Consider the following 25,205-nt stretch of genomic DNA (forward strand, 5'->3'; position numbering starts at 1 on the left):
TCCTGGCCACAAGGGCCCAGTGCTGGCTCATAGTCTCTACAATGAGGCTCTGATGGTGACCACAGAGAACTTGCATTTCTTATCTGTGCCCCACAAAACATTGTCCCTTTTTCTGCAGGAATTATGAGAGTGCTCCATCTTACCTAGAGCAAGGAAGGTTCCATCCTCATCTCCAGTTCAATCAGTCGTTAAAGTGGATTCAGCCTTAGGCTCTTGTAATGAACGTTATTCCCTTTGCCCCCAGGCTAGCCGGGAATCAAATATTAATAGCTGTACTCCACATGGGCTGGAGATGGTTCATTTCTGAGGTCTGTTCCCTTTTCTTTCTTGAAACAGGGCCACTAGCTATCTAAATAATTAAGCCCCATAGCTTTTGTAGTTTAGAACAGACATTGTTATTTTAAAAAATGTCAGTGGGGCAGGACAGAAGTTAATCCTATTCTCGTTACACAAAAGGCTGTCTGGGATAGTCGCATCGCCTAACTCTGTGCCCCCATCGTGATTAAATTTGGTGGAGATCTTGATTAACTCAGCTGGAGAAGTTAATTAAAATTGGGGGCCTAAAATTGGTTTAGCCCTGCAGACAGTTTCCCGCATTGGACTAGAAACAGCTCTAAAACCATAGTTTGTATTTTTATGTGAAAGTCTATGTGTGAACGTGCGTTGTTTGGAAGCACATCTATCAAGTGACACGAGCTTTACATGATGTTTGGGTCCATGTTGTATGTTTGTGTGGGATGCGGTACATCGGCCATGCCCGACGTGTACTGTCGCATATTTTGCTGTCACAAACCTACAGAATGAGGCTGATGGGGTCTTCCAAATTCTACCAGTTTTTAACATTGTGTGGCTTTGCTTTTGTCATCCCTGTCCTGCACTTCTGATCTGCAGGGCAGAAGCCAGACAAGTGGAGGACCATGTCTTTTGGGGGGGTAGTTGTGTTCTGCATCTTATCCCACAAACACGACAGACTAAAGGTCATTAGGGCCAGGCCTGAGATCACTGTTACTGAATATAACCCCTGCATGGAGAGTCTAAAAAAGGAAGAGAAAACGGCACACTGTGTCTGCATGAAGGGTGGTAAGAGGAGTTGCTAGGAAACCACAGCATCTCAAAATGCATATGACCTAATCTGGAAGATAATTTATATGATGAAAATAATAACACTAATGACAGCCACTTACAGGTTAGAATGATTAATTTGGTTATCTTGGAGCCCACGTGTTTCTGAGAGCAGGATGGAAGGCAGGTCTCAATAACTTCTGGCTCTTTACTGCTTTTTAAGACACTGGAGGCTTGGAATAAGCAGGAAGGGCAGTGAAGCCCTGGACACGTGTGGTGGGGAGGCTGATGGAAGTGGCTGTCAGCATCCTGGGTATCTACATTTCCCAAAGGGACTGACAAAGAAGGAAGAATAGCCTGTGTTCATCTTTAGCTGCTTTGGAGAAGTGCAAGGAGCAGGTTTTGCTGGCTAGGAAACATGCTTACCAGATGGCAGGCCCAGGAAACAGCTAATTATTACTTATTAATGATTTTTCATCTAGTTCTTATGGAGAATAATGTTCGCTCTTGATTTATGCGATATAATAAACTCTTAAGTTACAACCGATGGCATCACTTCATATTTGCCAGACATCTTCAGCTTTCCAGATCTTCTGAACTTGAGCAAGGAGGTGACTGAAGTATGTGTGCGTTGGGTGCTATGTGTGCAGGTCCTGTGTCCGCTCCTCCCTAGTTGGACTGGAGCTGTTATTGGAATTGGCGCTGGAAGGGACCTCCTGAGGGCATCTTGTCCAACCCCTGCTCAAGCAGGGCCACCAGTTGCCCAGGTCTGTGTCCAGGTGGCTTTTGAATATCTCCAAGGATGGAAACTCCAAGTCCCTGGGCAACCTCGGTCACTCTCGCACTGAAAAAGTGTTTTCCTGATGTTTCAGTCTGTGCCCATCACCTCTGGTCCCATCACTGGGTACCACTGAAGAGGACCTGGCTCCATCCTTACAAGTATTTTTATACATTAATAAGATCCCTCAAGCCTTCTGTTCTTTAGGCTGGACAGTCCCAGCTCTTGCTGTCTTTTGTCATATACTCTGCTCCATATCCTATCTAACTTTATCTGCTAAAGCTACACTAAGAACATTCCTGGCAGAAAATGCAGCTACACTCGATAATTAAGTGTTACGTTTTTCTTCCTATACAATGAGTAGTTTGAATATGAGTAGAGCTCTTGCTGACTGCCGCAGCGATGGTGCGGTAGGTACATAGCACTGGTCTTTTTAAAGCTGAAATGAAGCTCTTCTCCAAATATTCAACAGAATATTTTGATCTGATTTGTATTTCCAAGGTGAAATGTCCCAGCCATCCAGTACATGCTCAATTTTTCTTTCATTTGTCTGTATCTGATGCTAGTTTGGGTCTGGACTTAAATTCTAGATGGAAAAAACATGGTTGATTTTAAGGCTATAGAAAAGATAACAAGCAGATTGAACAACAGGGCTTAGAGTACGGGATGCCGAGAAAGTATTTTCTTGTAGTTATGTTCTCACCTTCCTAAAATGATCTCGTCTGTGGTACCTTTGACTAATTTTAGCATAAAATTCAGAAAGGAATCCAGCAAAGCCTTCAATTTGTACTTCCGAGTGGGAACTCGGTGCACATATGTAGCTTGGAAAGGGAATGGATGTAACCTTCATCTGGTGGAAAACAGCTCAGCTCCCCAGTTATTGTGGGAGTTTTTCCTTGCCAAGCAGAAAATGGAAGGTTCTTAATTTTTTTTTTAGAAAAACATTCCAATATAATAGAGTGGACAAGAAACTAAATGGATCCGCTGTCTGTGGAGCGCTCAGTATAATCAGCGACACCGATCATCTGTCCTGCTTAGGGCTCCAGGAGCTGCTGTGCCGTCCTTAACCGAGCCTGGGAAGAGGCTGGGCTGCCAAACAAGGCCTCGGTTATTATGTGTGTTCGAACGCTGAGGGAAATAATGGCTGTTTAAAAAGCAAATGGCCCATGGAATAAGTGCTGGTTGTTATTCTGCTGGCCGTGCTTCCATCTGGCTATTGTAATGGGCAGCGGCGTTGGAAAAGTTAGTTCGTGCAGATCATCTTTCTGTCGTTTTAAGCTTATTTCCTAAGACACAAAGTATGCACATTTGGACTTTGCTTCCTCTCAAATCTTTACACTAAACAGCTTTTGAGCCAAGTTTAAGTACTCTGTCATTTTTTTTGCTTTTGGGGGGTGGATGTTGTAGACCTGCATATGGAAATTAGGTAGTGTAGAACTCATTATATCCCTATATAATTTGACAGAACCACTTAGAGTCAGACCTTGATCTTATTTTGGGCCTCTTCATTACTTTCCAGAGATGAAAGATTCCCCTCCCCTCCGCTGTGACTCTCCTTTTAATCCTACCTTACCCTTGGCACCATTAAAGCAACAGAACATCATTTCAAATGCACTATATCGTTTAATCTTTTCCAACACTGAGGAACATGATGTTCGATCTATTTATAGAACAATGCACCGAATATGGAGTTTAATGGATCTTGGCTTCTCTACTAGTCATAGATATCCTGGCTGATTAAACACACAACTTTGAAAAAGAGTGTCAGAAGATGCAAGATTTGCAGAGGGAAACACAGGATGGTCAGGAAGCCCCTGGAGCACCAAGACCAGTCCCCTCCTATTGCAAACGTACTTCTGTACGTTTTCATCTTGAACTTCACATGCTCTGGCTTGAACTAATAGAAACTCTTGCTTCTACTGGGTATTTCTCTTAGAACTTCATTCTCCTATTGAGAAAATGTCTTCTTTTTTTCTAGCCTGCATGTATTTGTTGCCGGTTTTACTCAGTTGCCATTGCACTGATATTTTCTTTTTACATAAGACCATTTTTGGAGGCCATTTCGTATTTTTATCCTCTATAGATGCCTTGCTTACTTCTAATACCTCTTTTTGAGTTATCCAGATATCCATCCACCCAGTAAGAGTGATCTCTATAAGAAGTGACCTTGTGGATGGTTTTTCCTTGATTGAAATACATGTTATACGCAGTTGTGGCATCTCAGCTGAAATTCAAAGCTTCCCTTAGTTCGTTAGAGTTAGAAGTGAAGCATTTTTATGGTGTAAATTGGGGTGTCAGTTTGCCTAGAAACATATTACTTATTAAATACCTTCTCAACGTGCTTTTTCTGCATCGTTAATAGAAAGGTTGCTGTTCTTCATTATTATAAAATAAGGTCCTGTGTTTCACTGAAAGCAAAGTGTGCTGAGCATCTGTCTGCCTGTGATTTATCTGCCTGTGTTTCCAGATCTCACTTTTAGAACAGCTTTCACACCGCTCACACCCCTAATTAATAGCTGTAAAGCATTCAGGGGACGGAGAATTTAACGGAATTTGATCTAGTGTCACATGCCAACTTACTAGAACTGATATATGAACGCTAATTAATGGCACGGAGGCCTGTGCTGCGGAAAATGAAGGTAATCGCTTCACATAGCGCTGCTCACACCTTCCCCAGGAAGATGGTGAAAATGGGGGAGATGGAGACAGTTGCACAAAGTCATCAGGTGACAATAAGAGCTGCTGCGTGGCACAATGAGCTTTCTTACTGAACCTGTTCCCGGTTGTTCCTCTCGCTTCTGGGGTCACCGGGGACAAATCTCTTGTATTAAGCTTCTGGGGAAAAACAATCCATCACAAACCCATCCCATGGTTGGAACCCGTGGTTGTGCGTTCCAGCATCGCCTCACGTTCCAAGTAGAATGGCTCCTAATTGTCTCAGCATGGTCGCTAACAAAGCTGATGCTTCATATGTGGACAGAAAGGCGTCGAGATAGCAGAGCTGGTGGACAATGTGCGGAATTGCTCTTTGTTGTTGTATTTGTTCGGAGTTAATGCCGCGCTCACACGGAGAACAGGTGGCTGGAATAGCTGGCAGGCAGCAGGCTGCATTGCAAACACAGGACTTCTGCTGCGCCGCCACAAAGAGGAGGAACGAGGAACCGCTTCCTACGGAGCAAATTGTCTGGTGGATGGAACTGCTGCTTCTTTCAGCACAGTGCTTGCAAGCAGACTGTGATTTCCCAATATAGATATCTTTTTGGAAATTATCTGTTAAGTTCTATGCATGCTCTTGATTCCCTTGCCTGCTCTTGAATCGTTCTCTGCCAGCGTTTACTGTTGCTTTGATTGCTACCCGTGACTGGCCAGGAAAGCGCCCGCTGTCGTTCTTGCTGACTCACCGAACAAGGCAGCAGAAATTGCTCGTGCAAAAGCTCAGGCAAATTTAAAATCCTGGCTGTGAGTAGTATTGCTAGAAGACAGTTTCATTTTGTAGCCTTGTGCATGAAATAACTCTGCAAGAGGCCAATGAGCCAGGAAAACGAGTGGATTTATCCTAGTTTTATGGGTGAAAAACCTGAGTTGCACAGAGGGAAGTGTGGAAGGGGGATGCTGCTGCAGCATCGCTTTGTCAAAACAGACTGGCTGTGGTGGGGAGACAAAAGAGGGTGGCGGGCTCCTGTTTGTGCTGCTTTAGGGCCTGATATGATGCTGAAGTTATCAGCAGTTACCATTTGATGGAATTTTCATGACCTTCAAACAACAAAGGCTTGTTCTGAGTCAGACTTTGCAGACCAGTGCTGCTGGGCGGAGTGGGAGGACCGGAGTAATGAGATTCTAGGGCTTCTCAGATTGGGCTGTGTGAGACATCTGGCGTGTGTGAGCGGGGACGTTCTGCAGTGGCCCCTGAGGGATGTGCTGGTGGAGCACAGAGCGTTCATGTCCCTCTGACATGGGGGATTTGGGGTCTCAGAGGCCGGTGTTGCTGTCCCAGTGCCACATGTGTCAGCAACAAACATTCCTCATCTGCTTACTGCTGTCATGGTACAAATGAGTAACTTCAATAAGCTTTACAACCATTTACACCCACTTGTAGTTCTCTCTCTTCCCAAGCCAGTGGATATATCCATGTTGGTTAATCTAGATGTGACCATATATTGCAGCTGGCACGGGGGGTTTGAGCTGCATCAAGCGCTTAGACTGGGAGCTAAACTGCCCCCAGCCCTCTCCATTCTTTGGGCAGAGTGGTGAAACAACTACTTAATAAAGGCAACAGCAAAGAATCCGATCGCTAGAACCCAGTTCCAACGTAAGACAGAGCTTCCCAATGTTTTTTTGGTAGAAGATTTTGCACGCAGGTCTTCTTGCCGAGGCGATTTCAGCTCGCGTTTATTCAGACATCTGGGATGGAGCGGGCAAGGGCAGCCTTCAGAAATCCTCCCAACTGTGCTACATAATGGAGCCATCTGGACAGAGGCTGGAACACACAACCTGGAGTTCCAACAGGTGGGGAGAGGGACCACCCGCTTGCTGAGGTGACCAAGGAGACATCCCGAGGATGGATCAGTCGGGTTCTTGCTCACTGCAGGCTGTTCTCGGACTGAGATGTGATGTGAAAGGGCCTCAAGGCATGAAATAAATGTTGAGTGGCTTCTGGATGGAGATGGGAATTATTTCACCTGGGCATCAGGCCACTTTTTACAACAGGCTTAATATTTAGCTGCCTGGGCTTTGGAGCCTGAACCTATAAGCTCTAGTTCACCGATTTCAATCCTTCCTTCCAGAGGAGATATCGAGTTGTCTTATGCAGCTTGGGACCCAATTTGAACTAAGTGGACTGATGGAAAACACCATTTTACTTTCCTGGATGCTATGAAAGAAAAGAGGAAGGATTCCTGGTTGGTTTATTTGTTTTGTTGCTTTTTTCCCCCCCGAGCTGTATGAGGGGATGTGACAAACACCAAACAGGAGAGGAAGAGGTACCTACCGCAGCAAAAAATATCTTTTTTAAAAAATAATTTGAAAAGCTGCTTTCCCTGTCAAAAAACTGTTAAATATCAACAACAACAACATATTCCACACAGACTCACTGTGCTTGAGAAAAGAAAAACCCATGGTTTTTTTTTTAAATGTCAGCCAGCTCCAGTTTTAACCTTATTGTTTCTCTCTCTCCTCAAGTTCCCAACCCCATCCCCTGCTGGGAGCTGAGTCACGTTGTGTCGCTGGGCTCCGCTTTGCTCACAGCTTTGCTCAAGTTGCTTTTTGTGCCCTTTCTGTTCCACGCTCTGAAGTTCACTAACCCACCTCCAAAATTTCGGGTGTCAGAAAACCAGAACGTAGCAAATCAATTATGATAATGGCCTCATTATTGACAGGCGTGTGGGCCGTCTTTCTCATGGGTATGATGATGACATAAATCCAGTATTAAGCGTTCTTCTCATCACCATCTTCCCTCTCGGTCCTGGTTTCTGTGCCTCTGGGAGTGACGGCTGGGTCTGGAACACGCTGTTTCTAACGAGCCTCTTAAGGAACAACCAGAAAGATGTTTGTGTCCTTACTCTTCGTTCCTTTTGGCTTAAGCCCCTTTGAAGCATCTCCATAGTTACCTCTTCATCAGCTGCCTATGTTCACCCGGGGAGCTCTCGCTGGCTGGAATTATCTTCATCCATCTACTTCCCCTTGTCAACTCCCATCTGAAAAGATGTGGCTTCTCCCTCACCCCTTCATCCTTTTAATTAATCTACCAGACAATGCGTCCGCTTCCCCCTGTCACCTAATGTCTACCATCTACTCTTTGATAGCCTCTATTACAATTTTCAGTTCTATGTTATCATTTTATGTGACAGCGCAAAATGATTTTTGCCCTGGATAGTCCTTTCCTTGCTGAAATCTGGGTGTTTGGTTCTTTCTTGGAAACGTAGAGTCTAAAGGATGAAATGAGAACTCTGTTTCAAGCCTTTTGCGGTGTGTTGCTTGTTCGCATAGAGGCCACCGGATAATAAATGAAGTGAACCGAACAGACTAAGAAGCTGTAGTCCTCAAAAGCATATTTACTGGGGACCCGAAACCAAGCGCTGTGATTACTGAAGTTTTATATTCGCAGCTGACACTTTCAGTTTAGTCCCTGTGAAATGCACCACTAAACCCATGCTAATCCCTCTGAGATTATCAGCCATTTCAGTATCTTGGCGCTTTTAGCAAATCTAACCATTAAATGATAAATGTACTTTAAATGTTTGGGTTTGTTTTTTTTCAGAGCATCTGAGCATTTAGAGTTCTCCATCCTCTGTTGTATAAATGTGAAATTCATTGTGTAAGAGGCCCCTTTTTGAACATTTGTTTTCCCCCAAATGGAAAGATCTAGAACAACTCGGCTACATTTGAACCCTAAAGGGGGCTGATTTTTCGTTATTATTTGTGCAAAGATGGGACCTTTGATTTGAGCTTTGGTTCTCTGCTTAAAGACAGGAATAAATTTGCCTGTCAGCAGCTGGAGTTCACCTGAGAAGGATCATTCTTGGAGGATTTTTGACCAGTTTCAGAGCCCAGAGCTCCACAACCTTTTTGTAAAGCTTGGGAGAGCGATCTGCACTTCTGGCATCTGCTTTCCTTTTACTACTGTTGCTAAATGAGCAGCATTTCAGTAGCTGCCTCTGCTTTCTCTTTCTAGGGCTGAAAAGTGGGCGGTGTGGTCCTCAAACCAGCACCAGAGACTTGTCTCCTTTGTCGCATCCATGCTGCAAACTGAACCCAGCAAGGGAGAGGCTCCAGCGGTATCTGGATTACAAAGTCATTCTCTCGTCAAGCCTTTTAAGTGTCAAATTCTCGTTTAAAACCAAAGGCTGTGACATTCATTAAAGAACAGCATCGTTTCAAAGTCAGGAAGGTCTATTCTTAGCACATCAGTCAAAAAGAAAAAGTCATTGGGAAAAAAAAAAAACCCAACAACCAACAGTTTTACCAAAATGAACCTTGTCAAAAATGATCAATTCGTCATCCGTTCAGATTGACCCGGTCCTTGCTGCATGCCAGAGGACAAAATTTGATGACACAGCACAATAAATGAAGATTGCCAGATCTCCTTGTAATTAATTTCCTTGCAGTGCAGCTTTGGCAAAGAATAATTTATCATCAAGGTGATTAAATCATGGGTAGTTTGGGTTTGTTTGCTTGTTTCTGTTTATTTTCCCCCACAGTGCTGGAGAGCCCGGTTTGCTCATGCCCTGACCTTCCAATCTGCGATTGTCACATCCAGCCAATGTGACTCTAGGACAATACTTTTGCCTTTATTATTTCTCATTGGAAAACTTCACTCTGAGCTCATACAAATAAATGGTCTATAGCCTAATCTGGAAACCTACTGGTGCATTGTAAAAGTACGATTCTTAAGCTAAATAGAGCTTCTTCTCAAGCATTTGTACTAATACCCAACAAATCATTTACTCCTCAATTAGAAGATTAAACTAAATTATTTGGCACACTAGAAACTTAGGAAAGATGTCTGTGTTATTTCTTCAAAGCTGGGTCTGCTAAACTGTTTATAGGGAGCTCCTACTCTTCATATTCAAGGACTGAGAGACTGCAAAGAGCTTTTTCCAGCCTTCTTGAAAACGCCATGCAAATGTCCTGGTATCTTTAATTAGATGGGGACAGAGTTTTAACTATTTACTAACATTTTGCTCTTTCTGAAGAAAGGATTCGATTCACTAGAGCGTGATGCTGGGACAACTTTGCTACCCAAGCAGATTCTGACCTGCCCTGCATACGTCCTGACCATCTCCAGAGAGACCGTCATTAATGTGCTTCTGCCTCTCTCCTCCTCGTTAGTATTCATGCAGTGATGATCATGTGAAAATTACTCACGCTTCTGACTTGGGAAAACTTTCTTAGCCCAGAAATTCATCCAATATCAAGGGAATTAGAAATTCAAATGGGGGGAAATTATACACTGCGCGTGTCGATACGGCAAACCTCATAAAAGCTGCAATCAATCACATCGGCATCAAAGGTGGTGGCACATCTCCTTGTCACCGAGTGGATCACGGACCCACAAATAAAGGCAAAGGTGAATCAGAACAAGAAACTTCAGTATTCAGCCTGGAAAGGAGAGGAGGGCAGCCCTGTGAAAGCCCTGGGCTCTGTTCTCCAGCTTCTTTGTATCCATAGCCGTGCACAAATCTTGTTTAATTTGTCTCACCTATTTTTTTTTGCTGCCCAGGCTATATTATATGATAAAATATAGATAGATATAATATTACAATATTATCTATATTATATGATATGACTGATCAGATAAACCCTTCCAAATCAGATAACCCTTCCAAAATTATTGCAGCCTTATATTTTCTATGCACGATGTCCAACCTAATGCAGGCATATGCACAACCCAGTGATGACTTATGAAGACTGCAACTCATTCCTGCATCATTCTGCCTCTGCACTTCTCCTTATGTATTTTGACTGCCAAAATGTGTGGTTTTGTAGGTCTTGTATCTCAGCTCTCTGCTGTCAGCTCCGTGCGATGCAAGAAGCAGAAATAGCACATCTTTCTACTACTATTCTCCATCAGGTCCCCCAAGTCTTGAATTTCTGGCAGACACTATTCCATAGGGAGAAAATAACCCCAAACCTGTTGTAAAACCTGATTCTGGTTGTGGTGTAATTTAGCAGACTGAAATAGAGATGTAATAAATCTGTTATACTTAGTGAATCCGTAAGCTTATACTGGTAAAAACAGCTTAGATTTTGGAATATTCAGTAATCTCCTGACATTTCCAGGGGCTTTTGTCTATTCCCAGTGTCTTGTCTATGTGACCGGCTGTGGCTTTGAGGGGATATGTGTGCTGGTAAATCTGTGTTTCTAGATAGTGTTTTCAAAACTCCAGGGCAGAGAAGGGACAGGAACCAAGCGGCCATAAAGCTCAACAGCTCCTGTTAATGATTTAAGGGTTTATGTGTATGTGTATTTATTTCAGACTGGTCCATAGCAAAGATGAGCAATTGCTTTTGGTGTTTAAAATACACCAGTACACAGTGTGTGCGGTGTGTCTGTGCAGGTCCAGGTGGGTATAACTGTGTGTGATGGTTCATCTGCACACGTGTAGGTGATGGAGAGGTGTGTGTGTGTCCTCTGAGATGCTCTGAGTTGTCACCGGTGTCCCACGAGCCCCGTGGTGACAATCAGGGGCTGAGCTTTGGGAGGAGGGTTCTTACCTTCTGCGCTCTCCGCTTGTCAGCTCGCTGGTTCTGGTGGTAAATTCGGCTGAAGTTGGAAACAATGACTGGAACAGGCAGAGCAATGACCAGCACCCCGCTCAGGGAGCAGATGGAGCCAAATATCTTCCCAGCAATTGTCTTGGGCACCATGTCACCATAACTGGAGGGGGGAAAAGAAACAACAAAGGGAAGCCCCGACTTCAGACAAGTGCAATGGCACAAAAAGCCTTTTCGTGTTCCCCAAATGTGCAGCAACATGAGTGTCCAGGTTGGACACTAAAGCTCAGAAACCCACCGTGCAACAACAAATTCCTGTAGCGCTGTCATCCTGGAGATGACAATTACACCGCGCTTTGCCAACGGGTTCAGCAAAGCCAAAGAAAGGCATTTCTGTTGCAGAATAGATGTGCCGGTTCAGGCAGCTGCTGAGCATATTAAATTCACATCCTTGCTCATTTAGTACCTACCTCTCCATGTAGATGAGCTCTAACAAACCGAAAACTCTATGTCTGCTTGTGAGCAGGTTCATATATTTTCATTCCCTTGTATCCAGGTGCAAATGAGGAGTGATTTACGCTTGCATTCCCAAACCCAGCAGTTTCCTTGCCATCTGTGCAGTCAGAAATGTGGGGTTCATTCAAAACTGGATTCACTAAAGGGTGAATTGTCAGGAATATCAGACTAGCTAAGGCTTAATTATCCTGAGCAGATTCCTTCTCCTGCCATCACCTGCATTAAAACCCTTCAGAATACCTCAAATCAATAAAATGCTATTTATGCCTATTAACTTTTTAGCTGCTGCTTTACGCAAAAGTAGTTTAAAAGCTCTTGCTAAGTGACAAGGTCCTGGGTCTCATTTAACACTGTTCTAAATAAAATAAAATACATTTCTTTCTTTTCTCCTGCCATCCCTTAACACAATAAGGCTGCAAATTAATCATATGCCTCAAACATGATCTCACTGACCTGGAGCACTGAGGAAAAGCTCTTCTGTGCATTTGTAGAAAGTATAATAATAAGTGTCTGGCTCACAGTCTGTCTTGTGGAGTTTTGTTCTTACATGCAGACTGAGAGTTGCCTCATTACTCTGGACTTCAGAGAAGGTGCTTTAAAATACCATCAGGAAAGATCAGACTGTCTCGGAGCGCGGAGGATTTTGCTGGGGAGATGTAGAACTTCATTTTCAAAGCTATTATGAGAGGTAACGCGAAGAGAAATTTTGCAGTGGCTGGAGCAGGCTGCACAGGAACAAGACTTAAAACTTGTCCTAGTAAGACTGAGTTCTGGATCTACCGCAGAGTCGCTTGGTGAGAGAATGGGGTTGGATTCATCCCTAGTGGCTTGCGAGGCACAGCGTGTGCTCTGGTTTTACTGGGCTGACTTGCAGTGTGGCTCATACCGATGTTTGGAAATGTCTGAGCTTTTTGATCAGACTTAAGCCTGCCTGGAGCTTGGTCTAGATATAGAGAGACTTCCCCTTCACTTGGATTATGGCAGTTGTTCTCCTATACTGACATAGGCAGCTACTGCAATATTAATGGCTGGAGTGACTATTTTTGTCCTAAATAAGGTACTAATGGCTGCATGGCTTATTTATAACAGATACAGTGCTAAATAATCGTACGTATTAGATTTCAGTTAGTACTAATTGGGCATTTTAAACCCAAAACTACTTTTCCCCAGACTGAAATGAGAGAACTCAACTTTCCCATTAATTTATTTCGTACAAGGCAACTTGTCACCTAAAAAATTTCTTCTTCAGAAAGTGCATTTTAAGTAATTCATCAATAATCTCATTAGAGCAGTAGAAGATAGAAGAGTTAGGTAATGATTAACATTCAGAGGGTCTAATGGGATGTTTGAGTCTGTAATAAAACAACAGTAGGCTTCAAATTCAGTGCGCTGTTAATGTGACCTCTAGTAAATCACTTCAGCTTTCTGTACCTCAGTTCTCTATTTATGTAATAGGAATTATTTGGTTTTTCCTGCTCAGTGCAGGAGGTGCGTATGAGGTTACACAGGAAGGTGTCCAGGCGGGTTGGAATGTCTGCACAGAAGGAGACTCCACAACCCCCCTGGGCAGCCTGGGCCAGGCTCTGACACCCTCACCCCAAACAAGTTTCTTCTCAAATTTAAGTGGAACCTCCTGTGTTCCAGTTTGTACCCATTGCCCCTTGTCCTGTCACTGGTTGTCACCAGAAGAGCCTGGCTCCATCCTCCTGACACTGCCCCTTTCCATATTGATCCCCATGAATGAGTCCCCCCTCAGTGTCCTCTTGTCCAGCTCCAGAGCCCCAGCTCCCTCAGCCTTTCCTCACACGGGAGATGCTCCACTCCCTGCAGCATCTTGGTGGCTGCGCTGGACTCTCTGCAGCAGTTCCCTGTCCTGCTGGAACTGAGGGGCCACAACTGGACACAAGATTCCAGGTGTGGTCTCCCCAGGGCAGAGCAGAGGGGCAGCAGAACCTCTCTGACCTACTGACCACCCCCTTCTAACCCACCCCAGGTCCCATTGGCTTCCTGGCCACAAGGGCCCAGTGCTGGCTCATGGTCATTCTGCTGTCCCCAGGACCCCCAGGTCCCTTTCCCCTATGCTGCTCTATAATAGGTCATTCTCCAGCTTATACTGGAATGATTCTGTGATTCTGTGCTGGGTTCTTCAGGAGCTGCCCCACGTTCTGAATGTCCCCAACACCCAGTGACTCCAAAGTGTCACTGTACAAATATGAATAATGCAAGGCAGTTGTACAGAAATCTGGAGTGAACACATTGGGGATTCTGGAGTCTTACACTCGTATCCCATGTTTCTAATGACATAGCTACGGTTTGTCCCCTTTCCTTGTCCTGCTGTCTCTTCAAAGCCCCATTTCCTACCACAGAAACACTATGAACATTGAGACACTTATTCTCAGTGCACATGATGTGAAGTTCAAGCGAAGCCTTAAACAGACAAACCAGGAAAAACCAAAATGAAGAATTACTTTTACGTGCTCACTCTTTAGACTGGAAAATACTGTGAATTTCAACATATTTTTTGATTTGTGCTGTGACTCCCATGTTCTTTGGATATAAAAGCGGTCATATGTCACTCACCCTAATTAGCAGCTATTAGCCTTGACAGCATAATATGCTGTTGTTTTTCTGTCTGCCAGTACAGAAAACGTTATCAAATAGAGGTCACTGCTTCTGGTTTTAGCAACAGAGGTGTCTGGACGCTGCTTTGCTCCCCAGCTGGAGACAGCAATAAATAACGTGCTGAACAGCTCATCAAATGACTTGCTCTGAAATAGACTCTCAGCAGCATCCCTGATCCTATCCGTGCAGTGTTCACAGCCCTACAAATAGGGAATTGCAGTCCAAAAGCTGGAAGTTCCTATGGTACAGGGACATTGGGAGGTGCTATAGCAATAACAGCTCTGTGGGGACAGTGAAACAGCTTTGTAGAGGATGCTTTATTTTTTTTCCAGCAACCTTTTTATGTTCCAACTTTCCCGCTGGTATAAGGCAGTAATTTGGGGAGGGGCTTATGTTTCATAAATGATCACTTTTGTATAGCTGTTGTCTCCATTGGTTCCCCTGGATGTAAGGAGGAGATAAGAGCGTGATTGAAAATGGATCAACCTGTATCCTAACACCTTCTTTCCTACCAGTAAAAGGCTTTTGGGCAAGAGCATCAGGTCCAACATCCCTCCTCTTCCCAAGGGTGGGCAGCTGGCCCCGCACACACTTTGGGGTGTCCTGCTGCACCCTCCTGTGCACCCAGATCATCTGGTTTAGGTGTCAAAGCCAACGGGAGAGCGTGGGCAGAGGACTCTGCTCTCTCTGCTCGCCGTGTTTAAGCAGTCAAGGGACATTTCCTGCCTAACGGTGCAAAACCTTGTGGTTTTCACACACAGCCTAGGAAAGCTGGAATATCGCACGGAGGATGGAAGCAGAAACAATGCTGCTTCAAATGATTGAGTATTTCTGCCTTGTGCTGGCATTAACAGCTCTTTGACAGCTTCTTTATCTCTCTAACCTTTTGCCTAGCGCAGTAGAGTCAAAAGAACGTTTCACTCCAGTGTGTAGCTTCTGCTTTTAGAACAATAAGGATGGAATAATAACGTTATGTACCATACAATAGAATATGATTTTGAAAGCCTTTTGCATGAAAGAGATAGAATAAAGCATGGAATTAGTATGTAGCTTTCCAGGTGCAAGAGATCCTTTTTTTATACTGTAAGTAAACCACTATGCACTGTTTTGATTTGCACAAAGGAGGAAAAAAATAGTCTAAAATCCAGCTTGAAGCTTTCAGGAGCATCACAGGGCTGCGTATGTTCCATTTGACAGCTCAGAGGAGCTCGTGTCCCTCCATTTAATAGGTACAAGTCCAAGGCAATCATGCTAATGCTGCTTTGAACCTCCAGTGAAATAATGATCATGTCACTTCCAATGATACAAGGAAAACAAAAGCAAATATTAGTCATTCCTCTCTTGGTTTTGCACATGATGAACAGAAAGGGAATTAACAGCTCTGGTATGGGGGCTGGGGATAGTTAGATCTTTTGTTTAGGGTTTAATTCACTGCTGCTCACGTGTCCCATTTTCCTGCCCCGTTGGGTTTTATCCTGTCTTGTATTTGTACATCCAGGTACTTATTTTCTGCCTTGTTTTGAGCTGGGCAGCTCCTCAGCTGGGTACTGACCTTCTGCAATATCTGATTTGGTTTTACACCACTGTTTTCTTTTTCCCTGGCATATTTGATTCATGTTTTCATGGACACTCTGGATATTCTGCCTAAATTACACCCATGAGCCAAGACATGAGGGATGAGTACTGGAGGTGCAGATCAGCAGCTGTTTATGTTCAGTACTCAGGTTCACTTCGATTTTTTTGTAAAGCTGTGGTTAGCAGTTACTTAGTAGGGATTTTCCAGGTAATGTTGCCTTTTTGGTTTCATTCTGGTTTGTAAATTCATAGTTGTTACTGAGTTTTGTATAATGAAAAGGACTGGGAGTTGTGTGCGAACTCCTGCAGAAAGGTCTGATGTTGTTAAGCCCTTTTCTCATCCCAACAGAAGTGACCGTGTGATGAAATGGTGGATGGGACCTTTAAAACTGAAAGGGATTTGCTGGTAGCATCAATATTCCTTATAACAACAGCAGGCACTGCCCAAAGAACCAGAGATGTTTATGTAGACTCAGGAACAAACTGAGTAGGTTATTTAATACACTGAGGGTTGAGAGTACATAATATATGCACACACTGGTTCCATTTATTCTTGCTGGCTTGGATCGACTTCTCAGCCTGTAGGCAGTTAAAACAGATGGGCTGAATTTGGGTAACATTCAGACCTTGAGTTGAAGCTAAAAATGGAATTTCATTGGCAAGGAAAGTAGGTCAGAAAGCTAAAGCCCCTAGTCCTAAAATGATGAAAGGCTTCTAATCAAGTCTGCTCTATTACCATTCATTAAAAGGTGCAAGGGAAGTAATGTTCTTAGAGACCTTTGGAGAAGGGATTATGATGGGAGCGTCTTTGGAAACGCGGGTTGGGATGAGGGATGGGGCGACCACCAAAGTCGCTGGACTGGGGCCGCAGGAGGATGGGAAGGGTTTTCTTCATGGGAATAGAGGTGACTTTATCTCCTGCGTCAGTCGCAGGAGCGCAGAGAGGAGAACCTCTTTGCGTATCCTCCGTTAATACCTTTCGCGCTAATAATCCCGTCCGCACCAACGCTCTCATCCCCCTGCCTTGGGTTCTGTCATTTCCCTGCCTCTGCAAATTGGGACTTGCACCATCGCTGAGACTTCCAGTCAGTGATTCCTCTGCTCTTCATCATTTCCAAACGTGCGTCAAATGCTAGAAATTTTTCTTCAGTGTAGCCGATGGGGATTGTTCAAAGCAAACGGGGAACCTGTACCAGTTAACACAGCACTCCCAGTTCAGCACGTTGCTAATATTAAGCACATACTTAATTCCTGTTCACTGAAAAGGTGACAATGTGCTTGTTCAAATGCCTTTTTGAAACGGTGCTACGATGAATGTGTGTTCTTTGCATTTTGCAAGCCCAAGCTCATTCGCTGTCATTGCTCTGCTCCCTTTCCCCTCAAACCACTGCTAGAAATTCTGTTATCTGAACGCAGAATCGCTGGCATTTCAGCTCTGCCAGCAAATGCAATTTTAGAGATAGTGTCAGAGACCTCCTGCTGCTATCCCTTAATGTGGACCTTGATCCTTGGCTGGCACTGTCACGGTACCAGGTAACACAAGTAGGGATGGAAATCTGGAACATCCCATGGTGGGTAATGGGCTCCTGCTCAAGGGAAGTAGCCCCTGTGTCGTGTACATCTCACTAAAGAAAACCAGGCATTGTTGTCTTTTGATGATATCTCAGGTTTCTCCATGACCTCCATTAGCATTAATGAGTTATTCGCAAAAAAAAAAGCAAAATTCAAGCAGTTGATTTAACAGTTATTCAGAGGAAAAAAGAGGAATTTACTTCTCTGTAGAATCAACCTGAATTTCACTTTGCAGAAAATGCCTCCAGTCTCAACCTCCACACCTTAGTGTCTTTTATTCCTAATGTTTATTCATTCAGCTGCTCAGAGGAGCCCTATTCTTTTTAGTTCTGGCAAAACTGATATATCTAGCAAAAAACGATCTCAGTTTTCTTGTGCTTCATGCATCACCAAGCGGCTCTGCTGCCATCGGAGTTTTTGATCCTCAGATCTCAGTTTCAGTAGTGATAGATGGAGCAGAAAAAGACCTTGCTTGGACTTTTTCTTTTTCTTTTTAATTGTTGTTACCCTGCTGAACTTAACAACGTTTTTGTTTAAGCCGATATTTCTTTTCTTTATTCTAAGCTGTAAAATCATAGACTTGTTGTAACAGCAGCATCAGGGGCCTGTGTGAGTCTCTAGACGGGGTGTAATGTCAGTAGAACAGAAAAATGCACGTTTGTTTACAACAATTTACTGTTTAACCTTCAACTCACAGAATCCCAGAATGTCAGGGTTTGGAAGGGACGTGGAAAGCTCATCCAGTGCAATCCCCCCATGGAGCAGGAACACCCAGATGAGGTTACACAGGAAGGTGTCCAGGCGGGTTGGAATGTCTGCACAGAAGGAGACTCCACAACCCCCCTGGGCAGCCTGGGTCAGGCTCTGACACCCTCACCCCAAACAAGTTTCTTCTCATATTTAAGTGGAACCTCTTGTGTTCCAGTTTGCACCCATTGCCCCTTGTCCTGTCACTGGTTGTCACTGAGAAGAGCCTGGCTCCATCCTCCTGACACTCACCCTTTAGATATCTGTAAACATGAATGAGTCCCCCCTCAGTGTCCTCTTGTCCAGCTCCAGAGCCCCAGCTCCCTCAGCCTTTCCTCACACGGGAGATGCTTCACTCCATCAACTCACCACTATCAGTTGAAGAAAAATTTGCTGGTTTACTCTAACTGGGGATTTATGGTCATATATGAACAAAACAAATCCACTTGATTATTTTCTGACCAAAAAACCCACCCTTTGCCGGGTATCTCCATAGTGTAGTTTCTGTTTTTTGGTTTCCCTGTGGAAGTGTGATGTTATTTTCAAGGACTCCTGCTTCCTTGCTAACTGAAGCCTTTCACCCCAACCCTGACCGCAAGTTCTCCCTCAGTCAATAGTTAATTGAATTTAAATTCTAATGCGAGCGCTGAGATTCAAACCCATTGTAAGAAGCGGCCCTTGCGGTGGAGCGGGTTGTTGCCCCCACGGGGTGGGGTGACGGGTGCAGCTTGAGTTCCTTTGCTCTGATCTTTGTTTCTTTCTCTTATTCCAATGAACCTTGGCTGTTCTGCTCCCTGCACAGGACAACGAGGACTCGGCAGCATCAGTTGAGCTGCTTGGAGGCTTCTCTAACAGCTTGTGATTATAACGCGCTTAAAGAAGTTACTGTACACACAGATACTAATTAGTTTATGATTTAGCATTGTTATCATTTTACTAGCATGTCAGTCATTACAATTTGTCTGGAAATGAACAGAGGTGTGTTTTATCCAACGCAGAGCTGAAATAAGGCCAATCAAAGCGGAGCTGCGAGTCCCTTGTCTTGGGTTTTCTCCTGACTCCAAGGAGGATTTTTAACTTTCATGTTTTCTCCATCCATGGAGCTTCAACGGTACCCAGGAAATAGGAGGAAAATGTCCCGAGTGTTATTGCCCACCTGACCATCATCTGATCCTGGCGCCTTTAGCAACTGAGCGCTGCTCTTTGCAACTACACACACTTTTCCAAAAGTGTTTGTTTTAATGGAAAATGAAATGTCCCAGCTTATGGCATTCTTTATTTCCATCTGTGCACACTAAAGGCCTTTTAAATTACTTCGTTCATTATTAATTCAAGAAGAATCATCATGTTACTCAGAGTAAAAACCCTATACAATTCACCTGACAGTAGAATCCACTTTTTTAGCACCTTAAAGCTCAGTGGAAAAGGAGTCTTTTTGGAAAATGTATAGGCTGGAAAAGGCAGGTCAGTGCATTGAGCAATTAGACTTTTCACCTAATAACAGGGTTGAAGGCTCCCTGCCCTGTCTTAAAGTCTTAACTGTGGTGTCAGCTTATAGGAAATGCTGGGTCTTTGCTTTCGTTTTATCCTCATCTGTTTCTTTTCTGTCTTTTTAAGCAGCTTGAGCATCCATGCTGAGCCATGTCACATTGGAAACGATACACATACTGTGCATTTTAATGAGCTGCTAACGCTGATTGAACAAAAAGCAATCTCAGAAATATTTACTGAGTCAAAAAAAATAAAAAAGGCGCCTATGGGGAATTAATTAGCTTTTTAAGAACTGGCTTTTTGAAAGCTTTAGAGTCTGGAAAAGTCGAACTTCGAATTGGAAGCAGTTTCAAAGGAGTCAGAGGAGTGAGCAGAAGAAAAAGGAGAAGGTTATAACAGAGTATTACACATCCCAGGCATCTCTGTACTGGCCAGAAGATGCACTGCGAGCTTCGTGTGTAATAGATCCACAGCCCAAAAGCTTTGAGAGAGGAACGTCCTGCAACGCTGGATCCTCTGCAGGGTTCCTGTAGCCTCTTCTTCACGCTTCCTATAGAATATTTTTTTGACTAATTTATTGGAAGAGAAAAACTGTTTTGTTTTGATCATTGCCGTAGAAGCTTCATTCCTTTAGTTATACTTAAGCACCTAAGCTCCTCTTTAAATAAGAGTTTGAAATATTTTCTATTTAAGAAAAGCTATAATTCTGTAAATTTGCATAGAATTACCTTTCCTGATCAACAGTTCTTTTTCAACAGTGTAGGAACCTTTACCCCTATGCAAAGCAGAACCAAGATGAATTGTAAACCTGTAGATACATGTGTCAATGCTCGTGTGTCCATCCAGCCTGGAGGCATCCACAGACCCGCCTGACTCAGGGGCACAATTAAAGCTCATGTAGGGTTGGATTTCCAAAGTTAATTGGGCTCATAAGAGGGATCACTGAGCACTGGTGCAGGCCTAATGCTATTTGCATCTTTACACACCTGAGTAATTTTGTAAATTTGGCTGCAGACGCTATATATGACTGAAAACTACTCTGATTTTAGATTATGTCGGACAACTGAGGCACTAGGAACAGGTTTAGGCCGCAATGAAAAGTTGGGAGATCGCATCCAGTCCCTGGGTCTGGCTCTGCTGAGCAAAGCCGGGTCTTTCTCTGCAATGCAGAAGCGTCGCTTGGCGTGGGCAGGCTTTGTTCTACCTTGGTTTAGATACTTAATGACTTCTTCTCCACCCCCTCCTCCCTTTTAATGGGCTTGTTTAAATAAATATTAATGCCTTGTCTTTGAGCAGGTGCAAACCTGTACTCCAGAAAGACTGTATTATGGTTGCAGAGCCATTTTTGTATCCACATCAATCATTGTCTCATTTGCTCCTGGGATGTAAAGAGCACCTGTGGCTAGTTAGCTATAGACTTTATTATGAGCTCGAAGACTTCAGTGTTCCTTGCTCATAACTCTGCTCCTTCGGCTTTCTTTCCTATGAATAAATTTGGATTTTTTTGAAAGCCTTGAAATAACTTTCCCCCCCTCATTTCGTGACTCTGGATAGCCGAAAATAAAGAACAAAACCCCAAGAACTACAGGTGCCCCTCTGTGGACCTACTTAGTGCAGGAAAGCAAAAGATTGTCACAGAAGACAGTGAAAACAAGGAGCTTTTTCTTACACTAGCTGCTCTTTTATCTTGTTATCTTCTTTTAATAAGGCCTTATTTAAAAAACAAAAAATAAAGCTTGAACCACCACACTGCAATATATTTATTCTATTAAGTGTATGACAGACAAATCAGAGAATATTTCCTTTCTTACGTGTTTTTTATTTCAAAAGAAAGGCCAATGCTTTGAACCTGCTCTTGAATGATCCCTTGATTTTATTCCGCTGCCTTTGAGAACAGCAGCATCTTCCCTTGGCCTTCCTTGGGTCCAGGATCCAGCTTTATCTGCAGTTTAGAATATCTTCTCCATTTGTTCCTCTAAGCATGTGTTAATATTAATAACACACAGATAATTTTTCTGAGTAAGAAATCAAATTCACCTACATGCTGCCAGATTTACGCCTCCAGGGAAGTGTTCTGAGGCTAGAGCTGGTTGAATAATTCTATTTCAGACTCTTCAAAGACACACCAAAGGAGCATCCTCACCAATACCGCTTTCTCTTGAAATGATTTGGACTTATGGTTTTATAAACCATCAACTTTTAACTGCAAGCAACAAAAGCCCATCGAAAACACAGGCTTGTTTGCGCACAGTTCATTTTCCCTTGTCTATATGTGATTAAAAATGCTGCAAATTTAAGAAGATTTTTCATCTAAATAGAGAGGAAAAACAGGAAGAAAAATAGCACTGCATGAAACTCCCTGTTATTTTCTTCACCAGTGGCGTATTTTATCATTCTGAGCAAAAATTAACTGGAGTTGTCCGAGTTTGCCGGTGATTGATAGTGGCACCTTAAATGTTACTAGTCAAAACTTGTTTTCTCTTTTTTCGCCTCTTTTAGGTTTCAGATGGGCAGTTTGGTGCAGAAATGTCCCCTCTCCTCCTATCGTGTGTCACAGGCGGGTTCTGATAACCCCACATATGACCCAGCGTGTCCTTCACCCCCAGCCTGAATTCTCTTATCTGGTTTAATTTTCATCCCCAGAACTGGGTTCTAAGGTATTTGCTGCAATATTATATAAAGTGCACGATATTCTGCCTCTCTTGGAACACCCGGAAAGTTGATTTTGAACTTTTGGCCTTATAAATATGTTTCTCCCAGATGAGAAAGCAGGCAGCTTGTGATGAAAATTAACTTGCTAATAAAAATAATTAGTACACAGAGGGACAATCACCAAAATCAAACCCTGCTTTTTTTCCCTAAGTGCGTTCAAGTGTTGCATGAATAGAAGCAGATTATGAGAATAAATCGTCTGCGGTTTGCACCTTGGGATGGAGCTGAAAGATGGTTCTTGTCTCTGTAGATACCTCTGGTCCTTTTTCTTGTATTTTATGCATTCGAGCAGCCAGATCTTTATGCACATTCATAAGTATTTCAGGAAAAACAAAAGGCTGGGTTGTCTGGTCTGTTTTCATGGCGTTGCTACTACATAGTCAAATTACCATTTTGCAGCTTCCACCAGTAAATCTTTTGTCTCGTCCTAACTCCCCTGTCTAGCCCTTCCCGTCACTGCTTGCAGAGTTGCTAAATTCACAGCTTCCCTGTCAGCAGATTCTATTTTCTAATTTCTTTTCTGTCTTAGGAAATTTTTCTCCGTTATTTGCACAATCTGAGAGTCAAACCATCATCTGTTCCTTCATTCCCACGTCTGCTGTGAAGAAGCCTCTTTCCTTCCCAGATTAGCACAGGTAGTTAAGCCATATCGTGTTTTCCACTCAGTCTTTATTATCTCTAAGATACTACAGGGAGATGCCTGGAGAAAAGCGAGGATTTCTGAATTTGCTACTTGTGATATCTTTTTCTTCCTGTTGCTACATATGCACCTCGAAAAGTTGAGCTTTTCCCTGTAGATATGACACTTCACATGCTGAGTCTGAGTTGATGCCTTCATAAAAACACTCAGCTATGAATTCATTCACTTGCAATTACTGATTCACCATCCTTCCTCCGGGTACAAACCACCGCTGATAACATTATTTGAATTTATCTATGGGAGTGATACACAGCAGCCTCATTTCCCAAGGTGATTTTGGAATAAACAAGCAAACAAACCCAACCTGAAACAAAACATAAAAACCCTAAACCAAACAACCGGGAGCCCAGATCTGCAACGTGCGTTTTTATTCTTGGTTTGTTTTTTTCCCATAGAAGAAGGAGTGATGTCAGAATTCAAATGTCTCGCAGTATGTTCTGCAGGAGCGGTGCAACATTTGGGTCTGTCAACGTTTTATATTGTGGCTGGCGAGGAAGCTGCTGGACCTTTTCCCTGCAGATTAGTCTGACAGCTGTAAGAACCGTACAAAGTGACAGAAATTACAAACGGTTCTCAGCAGAGTATATGTGTAGAGTCTTGTATCTGGGCAGGAACAACCCCAGGTTCCAGTATAAGCTGGGGAATGACCTATTAGAGAGCAGCGCAGGGGAAAGGGACCTGGGGGTCCTGGGGACAGCAGGGTGACCATGAGCCAGCACTGGGCCCTTGTGGCCAGGAAGCCAATGGGACCTGGGGTGGGTTAGAAGGGGGTGGTCAGTAGGTCAGAGAGGTTCTCCTGCCCCTCTGCTCTGCCCTGGGGAGACCACACCTGGAATCTTGTGTCCAGTTGTGGCCCCTCAGTTCCAGCAGGACAGGGAACTGCTGCAGAGAGTCCAGCGCAGCCACCAAGATGCTGCAGGGAGTGGAGCATCTCCCGTGTGAGGAAAGGCTGAGGGAGCTGGGACTCTGGAGCTGGACAAGAGGACACTGAGGGGGGACTCATTCCTGGGGATCAATATGGAAAGGGGCAGTGTCAGGAGGATGGAGCCAGGCTCTTCTGGTGACAACCAGTGACAGGACAAGGGGCAATGGGTGCAAACTGGAACACAGGAGGTCCCACCTAAATTTGAGAAGAAACTTGTTCGTGGTGAGGGTGGCAGAGCCTGGCCCAGGCTGCCCAGGGGGGTTGTGGAGTCTCCTTCTGTGCAGACATTCCAACCCGCCTGGACACCTTCCTGTGTAACCTCACCCGGGTGTTCCTGCTCCATGGGGGGATTGCACTGGATGAGCTTTTGAGGTCCCTTCCAACCCCTGACATTCTGGGGTTCTGTGCAGCTTGCCCAGGGACTCAGGTGAGGGAAAGCTGCACGCCATGGGCTTGGTTCTATGGATGTATTTTGGTGGGGGGTTTTTTGGTAGATCTTGCATAAATGGAAAAGAAACCAGATTTTGAACTCATCCTGATTTAGGAAAATCTGTGGCTGACCTTTAAGCCGACTGCATTCCACGCACGGATTTCCTTTGACTTCTGCCTATTTTAAGCTATGTTTTGCGCCTTTTTATATTCACAGGGCAGTTAAGCCCCTGCAAATCTAAACCAGCAGCAGTGAGATTCCAGCCCTCTTGTACCCAGTGCTGGATCCAAAATATCTTCTAAAAATATCTCACATTTGAACATTTCTTAGGGGTACGAACCTTTGCGTTCTTCTGAGGAAGATGGACAAGAGCAATAGAAGATTTCCCTCCCCAGACTGCTGAGCTACTTCAGAATAGCTGCAGCGTAGGAAATGCGTGTTTTAGTATTACTTTAAATCCAGTGAAGCAAACTGAAAAGCAATGCAGTTAAAGCTATGCAATTAAAGTAGGGCTGTACAAGTGTGGCTGAGTGGAGATGTGGGTATGATCAGCCTAATAAGGAGTAAATCTGAGTATAAATCTGACCGAAACAGCGTTTAAGTTTTACATTTGTTCACTGTGTGCTGCGAGCCCTTTCAGCACAACTAGAACTGGCCGGATTCCCGTCATTACACTGAATAATTGCACCTCAGGCAGTGACGTTGTCCCCTCAAAACAGCGATAAAACTTCTCTACCCTTCTGTGAGTGTGGTAGCTCTCGTAATGTCTGAGGTAAAGGATGTTAAAACTCTAAATGGCTTCACAGAGCTCATGTACATCTTTATAGGGATAATCCTGCTCGGCTCAGAACCTCCAGCTTTG

At 43.9% G+C, this 25,205-nt stretch overlaps 2 protein-coding genes across 3 annotated transcripts in view; one reads left to right on the top strand and one right to left on the bottom strand.

Moving 5' to 3' along the window:
- DDX20 (DEAD-box helicase 20) overlaps positions 1 to 25,205 on the top strand; it is a gene marked incomplete at its 5' end in the record, with an annotated part of 59,926 nt that overhangs the window by 29,536 nt on the left and 5,185 nt on the right. The window lies entirely within an intron of this gene.
- Positions 1 to 25,205, bottom strand: part of KCND3 (potassium voltage-gated channel subfamily D member 3) — a gene marked incomplete at both ends in the record, with an annotated part of 105,213 nt that overhangs the window by 14,484 nt on the left and 65,524 nt on the right. For both annotated transcript variants that reach the window (XM_080358296.1, XM_080358295.1), the window contains one exon: positions 11,054 to 11,216. In XM_080358296.1, coding sequence (XP_080214422.1) covers positions 11,054 to 11,216 — 163 coding nt within the window. The remainder of the gene's footprint in view (positions 1 to 11,053; positions 11,217 to 25,205) is intronic.

The sequence above is a fragment of the Nesoenas mayeri genome, assembly GCF_963082525.1.
Source record: "Nesoenas mayeri genome assembly, chromosome: 23".
Taxonomy (NCBI): Eukaryota; Metazoa; Chordata; class Aves; order Columbiformes; family Columbidae; genus Nesoenas; species Nesoenas mayeri.